The sequence below is a fragment of the Neoarthrinium moseri genome (assembly GCF_022829205.1).
Source record: "Neoarthrinium moseri strain CBS 164.80 chromosome Unknown scaffold19_Wmoseri_CBS_16480, whole genome shotgun sequence".
Lineage (NCBI taxonomy): Eukaryota > Fungi > Ascomycota > Sordariomycetes > Amphisphaeriales > Apiosporaceae > Neoarthrinium > Neoarthrinium moseri.
In genome coordinates, this window is record NW_026055133.1 from 368,652 (window position 1) to 381,790 (window position 13,139).

Below are 13,139 nucleotides of genomic sequence, written 5' to 3' on the forward strand. Positions count from 1 at the left end.
TGGTGAGAGCAGCCGAAATGGTGGGGAATGTGATGTATCGTGCTTCCATATTGTGGATAGTCTTCTGTCTATGCTTTGGATGAGGCATCTCTCGGATGTCAGAACAATTGTATATATGAATTTATTGGAAACCTGTCAAACAGCTCCGCAAGCTTAAGTTGACCTTCAACCTTCGAATCAAGTGCCACACTACAGACCAAGTTCCACCTCGGAAAGAGATTCTCGTAAATACCGTACCTGGCGCCGATCACCATTCTTATTCCCGCGAAGGCTTGTGTTTGGCCTGTTCTTTGATACGCGCGATCTGAACGCCTCGCCGTTTCACGAGGCGACACTCACAGCGGGAATGTCACGATCGAGCAACTGTTGAGCAGATTATTGGATATCGTTTCTGGAAGTCCAAGATCTCGTCCGATCTCCAAAACAGCCCCGGGAGGCCTTCCGTGGCGCAGTTGAAGAGCTCGCCCTGTCATAGTAGAAAGATCCCTTGCATGCGCTTCTCGGAGTCCTAATCCTTTGAGAGTCATTTACACACACACACACTTGTGCACAACTGCCCGGCCCCTGTTTCCAGTCGCGTTTGAGGGCCGGGGTCCACCCTCTGCGGTTACCGAATCAGGAAATCAGACGGTGGGGAAGTGCCCGGATCCGGAGGACGTGCGGGCGAGTTGGACCCCCATCCCGGCGCGGTCTCACCTGCAACGTCCAAGGATTTCGTGAACTCTGAACTCCTTCTGGCTTGCAGCCCACACACACATCCGGGGGCCCAGCGTAACCCACCTTCCAGAACCATGGCTCCTCACCGCGCGGACCGGCAAAGAACGTGGTGTCAGTCCCGAGACTTGCCAAGCCTGGACTCGATCTGGCGTGCGCCGGCATGTGATCTGGGCAATATGATTGGTTAGACTCAGAACGAGCGTTGGGGGTTTGAGGCGGACAGCGAGCGCACAATAGGTTGCGAGGTATCTGTCGTATGGGGTACCATCGACCTTGTTCTACAGACATCATGAACGCCTGTCAGCGGCATGGCAGAAACACATGCGTGTGGCTATGAGCCGTTTTGCGACAAGACACCCTTGTCTCTTGCCTACTGCAGCTTCCACGAGCGCAGAAGCTGACATCGCTCTCTACCAGTTTGCCATGCTGTGTTCTAGTGGTAATCTCTGTTTCGCATTGCTGAGCCCGAGCTGGGGTAAGCAAGAGACAGGAGACAGCCTTCCCCGGGACGCGATCAATCACACAGTCTGGCTTGTCCTTCCATCCATCTAGCTGTTGCAACACGGGGATCTCGTCGGGTGTGATCCGAAAACTCGGTCTTTCTCTTGCAGGTCATGACTGAGTACTAAGTGGATAGAGTAGAGTTGGGCGGAATTACTTACATATCCACACTCTCGGACGCTTTCCTGTCTTGCTCGTTTCCTCCACTCTTCCTTCCGAGCCTTGCTTGCTCTCCAGCATGGTGCAATCTTAGAAGCAGGTGGCAGCCGGGAAGGGACCTCAATACGACGTGATCGAAGCGGACAACATGGTTCAAGATGGTCAATCTCGCCGTCTTATTAACAGTGCTCCAGCTGCTGCTGGGCTCCATGGTGGCCACGTCAGAACTTTACGCAGGAGTTTATGAGCAACATGACCACGAAAGGAGATTGTCAGACAATGCGATGGGGCAGCGGGAAACTCGAAAGTCCCTCGACTTGGGAGGAAATAAGAGGATACCCCAGCAGCAATGGGCAACATACGTCGAAGTACAACTGAAAGCTGCTCCAAGCACTAGAGGGCCGAAAGATCTCCCGGCAACAGAGAACCAACTGCCCGCGGTGGTTGATCGTCCTGCGGTCCGTCGCCGACAGGAAGGTAAAACCAAGAAGAACACTCAGCCGGTAGCAGCAGAACCACCGCGTCCGCCTCCAGCCGGTCCAGCCAAAGAGACAAAACAGGCCTCTGCTGGCCCTGCTGAGGAAACGATTGCGGCTCCCGCTGATCCAGCTCAGCAACCTAAGGCTCCTCCTCCTGACCCAGCCCAGCCGACGACTGCAGCTCCGCCTGATCCAGGTCAACAGACTGTACCTCCAGCCGCACCGGCAGAAACCGTCGGGCCCAATCTAGCCTCAATGAGCTCCTCACTGACTAGCAGTGCATCATCGGCGCTGGCATCCGTGTCGTCGAGTTTCCAGGGTGAGATTGCCTCGCTCTCCTCGCGCTCCTCAGCCGACGTTGCAGCGGCGTCGTCCTCAGGGGCCTCGGCGATCTCCAGCCTCAGTGTCAGCGCGTCATCTGCGAGCGGTGCTATAGCTTCGTCCGCAAGCCTTGCCGGAGCCAGGGCAGCTGGGGCCAGTGCAGATATCGAGGCAGCGGTGAGCAACAGTATAGCCGCAAGCGCAAGCAGTGCCGGTTTTGCAGCTGCGACTGCCAGCGCGGCCGCCAGTGCAAGTAGTGCGATTGCTGCCGCTAGAGGGTCAACGCAGTCGACCCCCTCTACTACTTCTGTACGTCTGAGATGCACTACCCTTCCTATTCCGCAGGGATCTAGAATATATATATATATATGTCTATGCTTGAATCGTGATGGCTAACAAACGCGCAGACTTCCAACTATGAGTTGGCCCAACCCAGCTCCCCGGGTTCAACTTCTGAAAATGGCATTATTCATGTTACACCAGGCCAAATCGCAGCCATTGTCATTGGTACCATGATAGGATCTGCTATACTCACGCTGATAATCGTATACTTCATCGGTATGCTGAGGAAAAGGCGGTCGAGGAGCAGCGATGAAAGCTATGGTGATGGCGAAGAGTCCGAGTACAACGATCAAATGGCTCTGAACCCCTTGGGTCAGGACGATGGCACAGGACGCGCAGACGGCTACATGTCACGCGGCTTGAATGAGAAGGGCGCAACGAGCTGGTCACCTACTGCGGCTACTACCACCAACAGAGCCCACGGCGGCCCCAAGCATATCCCTCTGATACCACAGGCGTCGCAGAAACTGCAACCAATCTCACACCGGCCCAGTCTGCCTCCTCTTCCAGAGGACAGAGGCGTATATCACTCCGGAAATCATTCCTCAATAGGTTTTGGAAGCACCAATGGGCTCGACTTTTCATTGACAGACCCAAGGTTAGGGCCTCAGGGAAGCATGCCAGAGCAGCCCGAGCCGGTCAAGCTTACCTTAGCGAAGCGCCTGAGCCGGGGAGGAAGCCAGAGGATGGCCGTCGTGCGAACGCCAAGTCAGGGTGGAAACGACGCTTCGGACACACTCTCTTCTCCCGGCCATGCGAGGTCTCCCAGCGGGCCTGACAACCTCTACTTCACGATCTCGTCGTCCGTTTATTCCCCCGGAGCCGGTACACGCCCCGATCATGTCCGCACGCTCTCCTCAGACATATTCCCACGCCGGAAGAGCGGGATCATCTCCCCCCTGAGCCTCAACCCGCCAACGAGCGCCTCCTCCGTGCCGCGGGTCTCGGCCCTGGCGTCCTGGGGCTCCTGGGGGCCAATCTCGCCCTCGAACCCGCCGCCCATGATCCCCTATCAGTACCAAAACCTCGCCTCGACAGCCGCCCCTGGACCACCGGCAAGCAGAAACGGAAACACCGACCCCAATCCCACCATGCCCGCGCCCCTGACTCCTGTGAACCAACAACGGATCCCCGACCGTACCCAAAACCACATTGCCTTCCTTCTGTCGCAGAATTCCCAGCATTCTCCACAGCCCTCGACACAGCTACCACAACAGCCCGGCGCGTACCCCGGCACCACCACCAGTCCCGAGCCCATGGTCGGGACAGCAGCGACTAGCCACCTCTCGCCGCGGCCGCTGCGGCCCATCAAGCCGCTGTCCATCAGCCCGTCGAGCCCGTACAGCTCGACGTTCGAGCGGCCGGCCCAGCAGCCGGCGCCACCCTCGCCCGCCTTCATGTCGCCGCTGTCGCCGCCGCCCCGGAGCCCGCTGCGCGCCGCGCGGTCCGAGCAGTCGCTCCGCACGCCCACGACCGTCTCGCCGCTGACGACGGCCCCGCCCTCGCAGCGCAGCAGCCCCAGTGCCGACGACAAGGCCATGCCGCCGCTGCCGCTGGACCAGAGTCGTCGCCGCAGTCGCAGCAACAGCTCGGGCGAGCTCGAGGTCCGTGTCGGGCTGGCCCAGGCCGTCGCCGGCCTCGATATGCTCGGAGGCGGCGGGTTCGGGTCGTCGGCCGCCAGCAACGGAGGCGGGAGCGACCTGACCAAGGCGTCTTCTTCTGGGGTCGGGGACACGGAAGCGGGGCCGAACAGGGCTCGCTTCACATCGTGGCTGGCGTCCAACGACCCGTCGTCCGAGAGCGGATCCGGGTCGCCGACGAACACGGACGACCCGTGGGGCCGGCCGCTGCCGGTGCCGCGGATCCGGCGAAAGCGGAGCAGCAGCACCCCTGGCCCCGTCGATTACGTGCCGGAGCAGCCCAGGACGCCCGGGGCCGTGCCCAAGTTCAGCCTGTTCCCGCGGACGGGTGTGTCGGAGGTGGGCGCGAGCCAGCCCTCTTACGCGGACGATGGCCAGAGGAGGCGGAGCAGCCTAGGCGCCATTGCGTACAGGTAGGGCGGCGTTGCCTTCCTGTTTATCTCGAGTTCTCTGTCGATCGTTATCAGGAAAGAGAAGAAACAGAAGAGACGGCGTCGGGGCAGAAGAGCTCCGTCGATGTTTGCCCACAATGATGGGCCATTCCTCCTGTAGCTATAGAAGTGCGAGGAACAAGGATTGAAAGATGATATATATCTTTGTATACTACATGAGCATATAGTATCGATACCCAAACACTCACGATCATTACGAAGACAATGTTGAAAATCTTTCGGGTATGCTTGCCGTTCACTATGTACAACTGTCCGAAGTGAAGTCTAATAAACTGGAGTCAATATCGCATTCAATATCGCCCATCTTTTCAATTTTCCTTGCCTCGTCGTCCCCGCATGCTGCTGCTGCCATCGAGCAGCCCTGTTTGGGCGGTACGAGTAACAAAAACGAACCGCGCCGGCTCCCTATCCCAACGCCAGCAAATGCACACCCCGTCCGGTGCAGGCGGCAGTCGCCAGGCCCGCCTGTTATCGTTGAGAAGAAACACCTTGGTGCCATGCTGCAGAATGCATGGACACATAAACGTGGCTTCGAGTCGCATCCGTTCGGGCGCACGCGCAAAAGTAATAACATCTCTAGTCTCGTAAAAATTTTGGTGACGAAACGTGGGATGCAGAACGGGATCGCCTGACTTTGCGCTTGCAGTTCCGCTGTCCGTGGTGCCATGCCCCGGATATGGCCCAAGCTAATAAGTCAATAAATCCTCTGCATCCGCACGTACCTCCACCATTTCTCCCTAGTCCATTTCGTGCTGTTCTTCTAATACACAGGGCCAAAAAGAAGATCCCTGGATGTGCGGAAATTTCCGTCGTCTTAGACGGGGAGCTTGAACTTCTTGCCCTTCATGACCTTGTTGTAGTAGATCCAGAAGAAGTCCGAGTACAGGACGGTCTGGATGAGGCCGGCGACGACAGCGATCCAATCGACCTTATGCTTGGGCTCGGTGAAGTAGCGCCAGATCCAGTTGGGGATGTAGAGAGCGCGGTAGGCGCCGAGGGCGAACAGGTAGTGGGTGGTGATGGTCTCGGCCTCGCCGGTGCGCTGCAGCATGAAGAGCTGGGGCAGGATGGCGACGGACTCGAGCCAGATGGAAAAGGCCCACAGGATCTCGTTGAAGGTGTACTTGTAGGGGATCACGACGGCGAGCACGGCGGCGGCACCCAGCAGGTACTGCACGCGGAAGGTGTCGAGGTTCTGGTCGATGGTGGGCTTGTACTTGGCGATCATCAGGTAGACGATGTAGCCCTGTGAGCCGATGAAGAGGATCTTGAAGACGATGTTGTAGATGGACTCGGTGCTGAAGAGGTCGAGGTAGCGCGTCACGTAGACGAGGAGGTAGAGGACCTGGGACTTGAACGAGATGCCGGCGCAACCCTGAGGCGAGATGGTCAGCTCTGGGTCTAGTGGGACGGGAAGGGATACGGGCCGCCTCAGTAACGTACATTCAGCTCCGTCATCTTCATCAGCAATATCAGGATGGAGGCCAGGTGGGAGAGGTCTCCCAGGACGCGGAAGAGGTTCAGCATGGTGGCGGCTGTTGCCCGAAGCTAGGCTTCTTCGTCGTCTCCCTTTCGATTCCTGGTCTGCGTTGCCAGATCTAGCTGGAGGCGAAAGAGAAGGGTGGGAGTGATTGAGTGTGTACGGTCAATCGCAGTCGCCAGTGCAATATGGCGGCTCGTGGTTGAGCAGTGGGTGACGGTGTTGCATCGAAGGACGAACGGACAGACAGACAGACAGATTGGCGGACAGCTGTTTCTCGTCGCCTCCTAGTTGGACTGGCGCCCCAGCTAAAAACAGAGCATTGAAAGGACACGAACGCGATTCACCTTTGATTGGGTGATCCCTGCCTGTTCTCTGCTGGCCGCCTGTGGCTGTCTGCGGCATCCATGGATTGGGGGGCTAAGCCACAGCGAGCCTGGTCTTGGTGGTTTTGGGTGACGATCACCGCGGAGCTGCCAGGGCGCCCAGCAAGCCCAGGGCCTGTAGGGCTTCTTAGCAAAGGCTTGCAGGGACTGACAGGGGGGTAGACTCGATGCGATGCACGCCTACCTAGGGGAGCTACCTGGGGCTGTTGCTATGCTGCTAGGGGCATTGGCCGCTAAAGAGCTGGACTGCTTTGGGCGGCTGGTCTGGCCGGGTGTGCATCTGACGTATTACAAAGCTGCCTTAGAAGCTTCGAGTGGTGATGGCGGCAAAGATGCCATTGCGATAAGTGACTTGGGCGTACAAGCGTCCACGGTGAATACACTCGCCTCTCCTTCCACTCGATCCTTGATCAATGCGCGCAACCGTGGCCATTTGCATTGTCCCTCTGTTTCTTCCAAGTGCCTGAATAATCTTTCCTGCAATTCTTGTCTCACCCTACACCCTGTGCACACTCCCCCGGTGCCGCCGGCGTCGTCACCACTGCAAGCCATCGCAGTCTCGATCACAGTCACTATGGCAGACCCCCCAGCCCAAGTCGCGCCGGCAGACGACGCCATCACCATTACTCTCAACCATCAGGGAACCACGCACACCCTGTCCTTCCCCAGCGATGCAACCATCACCGACCTATCCACAGCTGTCGAGGCGACCATCAGCATTCCCTCCAGCAACCAGAAGTTCCTCGCTCCTAAGCTCGGGCTCCTCAAGCCCCCGTTCAAAGACCCGTCTCTTCCACTTGGCTCCCTCGACGCCAGCAAGCCCATCAAGCTGATGGGCACCACCGCGACCGAGCTCGCCTCCCTAGCCTCGGCCTCGCAGGCCGTCTCCGCCCGCGAAGCCGCCTACGCCGCCCAGCGCCGCGCGCAACCCAAGGCCTTCACCTCGCGGCGGAGCGCGACCGCGGCCCAGGAGGACAGCACCTACACCTTCATGGCGATCCGGCCGCTGCCGAACCTGCCGGCGCCGGAGCGGTCGCGGGCGTTCCTGGAGCGGCTGGCGCGCGACCCGGGCATCGTGGCCGCCATGCGCAAGCACCAGTTCAGCGTCGGCCTGCTGACCGAGATGGACCCGCTGTCGTACACCGAGTCGAGCCACGAGGGCACCACGCGCATTCTCGGGCTCAACCGCAACCGCGGCGAGGTCGTCGAGCTGCGCCTGCGCACCGACGCCTACGACGGCTACCGCGACTACAAGACCATCCGCAACACCCTGTGCCACGAGCTGGCCCACAACGTCCACTCGGACCACGACCGCCAGTTCTGGGACCTCTGCCACCAGATCGAGCGCGAGGTCGCCCGCGCCGATTGGAAGAGCGGCGGCCATCGCGTGGGCGAGGACGACTTCTACGAGCCCGAACTCAGTGAAGAGGTTGCCTATGATCACGGAGGATGGACCGGGGGCGAGTTCGTCCTGGGCGGCGGCGGAGGCAGCGGAGGCAGTACGACGACCGCTTCGGCTGGCACGGGCTCTTTGAGCCGGAGAGAAATCATGGCCAAGGCCGCAGAGGAAAGAATGAAGAAACTGGACGAAGAGCGGCGGCGGCAGAGTGGACAAGGCGGAGGATCTACATAAGGCCCATTTTGATGATTTCGCGAACGGTATGGTACGACGTATGACTAGAGATAATAGTGTTCATGGCGATGGCGTTCTGGATATCTTTTGAAAGGCGCAAGCGGTTTTCCTTGCGCCAACGGCATAGGCGATAGCGAAACAAGCGCTTGTTCCTAAATCATCTTCAAGTACATCAGGTGCAAGACTCCAAAGTGAAACTGTATCGATCCATTCGGGGGTATCTAATGCGCTCCTCCGCTCAATGCAATCGGTATGTACAGCAGTGATGGCCTGTTCCGTCCCATGATATGCTCTTCCTTCCAGCGCCGCGACTTGTATATGCAAAACGCAGTACTATAAACAGTTCCAACACCGAGTGTCCCCCAGAAACCCAAATGCCCGTGAGATAAACGCCTTGCCAAATGCTGACGTATAGTCGAGAGTAATTAAAACATAATAGGAGAGGCAGGAAGCAGAGACAACCGTGGTCTCTGATTGCCCGGTAGTCGGGCGCATATAATTCGTTTAGCGGAGTGTTGTGCAATGATGATGGTGGTAGTTGTGGATCGACATGAGATTCTCCTTTGAAAGTCAGACCTGTGAGACTTGACGTCGGCTCGACACCGTTGCTGCCTCATTCTGGCCCCGGAGCCGAACCTGCATGAACCGGTGCGACGCCAGAGGGCTCAGGGATTCATGGCGACTCGGGAATAGCGTCATATCCTATTCCCTGGCTTTGCCAAGCAATGTGCTGTGCCGCCGTCGCACTGTCGATCGTGGGATCGCCTTCGCGCCATTGGTGGCACGATGCGGCTCTGCCCGGGGGGCTCTCCTTTGGCCCTCCCCAATACTAGTGAATAAATTCGATCCTCCTGTCCGTTGCCTGAAGCCATTTCTGCCGCTTCATGAGTTGCTAGTCGCCTGTATCAGTATCACGAAGCCACAGTCATCTAATGACACCCCTCATCATGTGACGCGACGCGCTGGCCGATCTGACGAGGTCTTGCGGTGCTCATGCTGAGTGCCAAGTGCTGTGCCGTTTGCTGGGGCTTCCCGCACCGGATAAAAGAACGTCGCTCGGTATCCGTTCCCTTTTAATGGTTCTTGCTGTCCACGAACGGACTGGTCTTCTGCACAGTCTTCTGGTCCTTCGGCGTCTTGACCCATTCCTTCAGTTCCGGTTCCCAGCGGTGACTATGCGATCTGTTAGCATCTAGCTCTCATTTCCTCCCTCGGGCTCAGGAATATCGTCATTCTGAACCGCGGGGCTGCGCATAACCATGGTGTGTGGCACTCACCCTTCCCATTCAGTCGTCACCAGACTTTTGGTGCCGTACTCGTCAGTCAAGATGCGGTCAAACGCATACGGAATCGTCGCCGGGACTCCCTCGAATTCGGTCTGGCGCATGGGGTACAACTCCGTCGTGCGGTACCGGTGGAAGTTCTTACAGCTCCAGACGCCGGGGCTCCCGCTCGGCTGGCGCTCGGCCAGTCCCGTGATATCGATGAACATGCCGTTGCTGATGTCGATCCAGCGGGCGTCGATGACGTTCTGGCCGTCGCCGCGGCCGACGTCGCTGTGGTGAGGGTTGATGTCGAGCAGGTACTCCTTGGTCTTCTTGGCGCCCTTCTCGTCGAAGTACTCGTACTCGTGTATCGTCCGGTTCAGGTTCTTGCCCAGGTAGTGCAGCGTCGCCGCCGACACTTGCACGTCCAGGTCGTAGTCCCACGGCATGATACGCCCGTTCCACCACCAGCCCAGCAGCGTGCCGTGCGCCAGCCACGTCTCGACTCCTAGAGACCGGAAGGTCGTCAGGTACGACCTGATTAAATGTTGGAGCGCCGGCCTATGTTGTTCGTACGGCACCTTTTGCTTGAAGTACCGGATGTCATAGTGGCCGAGCTCCAGATCACCGCCGGGCTCGTGGAAGTATTTGACGTCGTGAGACTTCTGTTTCGATTGCAGCGGCGGCACCTTTTGCAACTCTTTCCGGAAGGGCTTTAACGCGGAAACTGTGACGGGTGTTACGGCTAGGACGGCAACCAATATCGATCGAAATAAGTGCATCTTCGGCGACGATCTGCCGGACTAGGGCAGCAAAGAGACGGACGGAAATCTCGTTCTACTATGCGATCATAAATAAATCCTTTGCGAGGTTCGACAAGTCGAGAGAGGTAGTAAAGAAGTCCTGGCCAGGACTTGTCGGCTTGTCCTTGGGATTGTACGGCAATTTGTCCCAAAGCCAAGGGTGATTTCGTCCTGAATACCAAGAAATTCCAAGGGGTCGTCCTCGCGAAGGTTTTCCTGCCTACGGCGATCCTTGTATCACAACTGTCAAGGCGCAATGTGGTCGTGGTGTGGCGGCGTCAAGATAAGGATTGGAGGAATGTCAATTAGACTTGGTTGCGCTCGGGTATGTCAAGTTCTCTAAAACACTGATAGGCCGTCGTCAAAGCAGCAGCGAGTATATTCGTAACAAGACTAACAAGATGGCAGTGAACGTTTGGATCAAGAAGCACCGAAAAGAGAGTTGCAGACGAGCCCCAGGCGGTAGAGTGTAGGGAGGATCAGCAATTGGTTTTATTACTTCAACAGGTTCTCTGGGCAAGACATCCAACCCCGGTGGATAGCACTCCATTATCACCCATAGCCCGCGTGGGCGAGCCTAACAGGCGGGCGACGTATGCTGTCGTTGGAGACGACGGGCAACGCATGCCAGAAACAATGGGGCTATGGTCAAATGAGGGAACTGAGATGAACCAAGGAACATGTCATTGGTCCCGAAACCCCGTCGGGGTGCTGGATAAGCACGCGAGCATACGTAAACACGGGCACACTGTGACAAGGAGCTGCGGGTACTAGTTGACCAGGTGGGAGTAAAGCATCCCTGCCATGAGTATGCCAAGTTAATCAAGACCCATAGCGGCAAGAGTGCGCGTGAGGCTTGCACGCCCGCCGCTAGATTTAATGCAAACCCGCCGGGCCACATCGTTTTTATGACAGTGTTTTATGATGTCAACGCTCAGAACTGACATGAGAGGTCTCGCAACTCTATCCCGAGAGGGCTGCGAGAGAGATCCTAAAGCCATGTTCTGCATGCTTTCCCCAAGAATCCGATAAATCCAGTGGGGGCTCTATTCAGGGCGTCGGGCCTAATGAGGGAGGTTCACTGGAGGCCAATGTAAGTCACAGGGTAGATCTTCGTTTTGCCAGATCCTGCACAGACAATAGCACAGCAATAGTCGTTTCGGCATCCCAAAAAGTTCCAATGGCTACATGAGGGTCGATGAGAGTCCAAGATAGTTTCCTTGTTTCGACGTTTTCTGTGTTTGTCATCCATCAGAGCGGATTCAGATTCAGCTCATCAGAGTTCGACGGTTGACATGGTTCCCAGTCGCTCGGGCTCGCACTTTAACGTTCATGTCGGGGGGTCGTCTTTGCTGCTGCTGCTTCAAACTCTGCTAATGGCGCTCCATAAAAGCAATAGCAGGGCTGGGCGGGGCTAGCGCCGTGAAGGATCGTCGACTCAACGCCCTTCCCGTAATTAATTTAGACGGCTTGGCAGACGGCCGGCCCGAAGAATCACGGCGTCGAACCACCGGGCGTGGCATGCATGACTTGGCAGGAACCTGGCGTTACAGCAAATCTGGGCGTCTCCTGGCTGCTCTTCTTCAGCCCCAGAATGCATCGCAATGAGTTACGAGGACGCTGCGGATCTTCGACTTGCGTCCCTGCATGCCAGGCCGGGTAACTCTACACTATCTTGTGTCTGATCTGCCGCCCTCACCCCTCATTGCAGGACCAATGATGTGTACGTACGCGCGGCCGACAGGTCGGGTCGTCCGCACCATGGATCTAACTAGTGACAGCTAGTCAAGAGGAAAGCAGTTCCTTTGCGTACCGCTCTGGCACCTGTCTTGAGGCTGTGCGCCCGTCGGTTTGGGCTTTGGAGGAATGTAGTACCGCAGCTGTCGTGGGGAGACAGACAAGACAAGGTTGCAGATTCGTACACCCATCCGTGGCTGCTCGGACTTTGAATCTTCAAGCATTGGTGTCCACGCGATCGATTTCCGAACTTCGACAAGCGCCGCTCGAGCAAGACCATGGAGCTGCCGCCTTAGCGCGCCAGCTACCTACCTCAATAGGTATACAAGCAAGTGTTATCTCCCAACGTTGTCACCTTGCTGTCGATTCCGAGTCAGCTATTGGAACTCTGGAGTCTTCTACAACGGTCATTTTCCGGCCTTGGGCATAAGCTTGGAGGCAGTGTTTCGTGGTGGCTCTTCCTCAACATTGCTTCGCTGCAACATACGTCAGCGTCCAGCGAGGTGGATCTTTCAATGATTGCGACCGACCCCATCTGCGCGTCTTTCACCGCAAATTGCAAGCCCGGCACACTCCACATTATGCACCATGTAGGTATACACGTTGTTTTGACTCCGCCCTACTTGTGCGTGGTGTGCACCGAGAAACGAAGCTTAAAACGCTGCTGCGTATACGCATCCCAATCCTGGATGTTAGGAACCAGGCTGGGCTTGTCCTACAGGGGGCGGGTTCCTGGAAGCGTATGCAAAAAATAGTCCTGAAACATGACTGCCGAATACCCGGTATATGTCGTCAGATCTCATCCAAGCTTTATCGTCCGAATTGCAGATGAAATCAGAATAGTGTCTATATATCGGGGCTTCCATCGAATACTTGAAGGAACATAATTGTCCTGCATCCCGTCGTCCATGATTTCGGCCCCAGCCCGCTCCTGGTGTCGTGTGCTCACTTGCTGCTTGCGAGGTCTGGCGAACGTAACCCGAGCTGGCCGAGTTTAGTAAGCTCTAGCTTAACAGTGGAGCGACACTTGTTAAAAATCTTCGATTCGTCCGTCAAGAAATTTGGTCAACCAGCGCAAGTTGATGCCAAGATGCCAAGAGACGCAGGTTCGTGATAACTGTGGGGAATTGGAAGATTCTATCCGGGTTCCAAGGACGGCTACGCGGCAGTGGAGACCGTGCCAGTAGATGCCACGCACACAGTTCCACTAAGTCGTCGTGAGAA

The 13,139-nt window shown here is 57.1% G+C and overlaps 4 protein-coding genes across 4 annotated transcripts; 2 read left to right on the forward strand and 2 right to left on the reverse strand.

Annotated features, from left to right (window-relative positions):
• Nucleotides 1-1,535: 1,535 nt before the first annotated feature.
• JN550_005925 (uncharacterized protein) lies at nt 1,536-4,576 on the forward strand (the record flags this gene model as incomplete). The annotated part of the gene is made up of 2 exons (XM_049317606.1): nt 1,536-2,486; nt 2,585-4,576. 2 exons carry the CDS (start codon nt 1,536-1,538, stop codon nt 4,574-4,576), a joined length of 2,943 nt encoding a protein of 980 aa, XP_049172168.1.
• An 849-nt stretch (nt 4,577-5,425) lies between these two features.
• JN550_005926 (uncharacterized protein) lies at nt 5,426-6,138 on the reverse strand (the record flags this gene model as incomplete). The annotated part of the gene is made up of 2 exons (XM_049317607.1): nt 5,426-5,986; nt 6,055-6,138. The coding sequence occupies 2 exons, from the start codon at nt 6,136-6,138 to the stop codon at nt 5,426-5,428; spliced, it is 645 nt and encodes a 214-aa protein (XP_049172169.1).
• Nucleotides 6,139-7,051: 913 nt separating this feature from the next.
• On the forward strand, nt 7,052-8,110 carry JN550_005927 (uncharacterized protein; the record flags this gene model as incomplete). The annotated part of the gene is made up of 1 exon (XM_049317608.1): nt 7,052-8,110. The coding sequence occupies one exon, from the start codon at nt 7,052-7,054 to the stop codon at nt 8,108-8,110; it is 1,059 nt and encodes a 352-aa protein (XP_049172170.1).
• A 1,073-nt stretch (nt 8,111-9,183) lies between these two features.
• On the reverse strand, nt 9,184-10,157 carry JN550_005928 (uncharacterized protein; the record flags this gene model as incomplete). The annotated part of the gene is made up of 2 exons (XM_049317609.1): nt 9,184-9,283; nt 9,388-10,157. The coding sequence occupies 2 exons, from the start codon at nt 10,155-10,157 to the stop codon at nt 9,184-9,186; spliced, it is 870 nt and encodes a 289-aa protein (XP_049172171.1).
• Nucleotides 10,158-13,139: the final 2,982 nt, after the last annotated feature.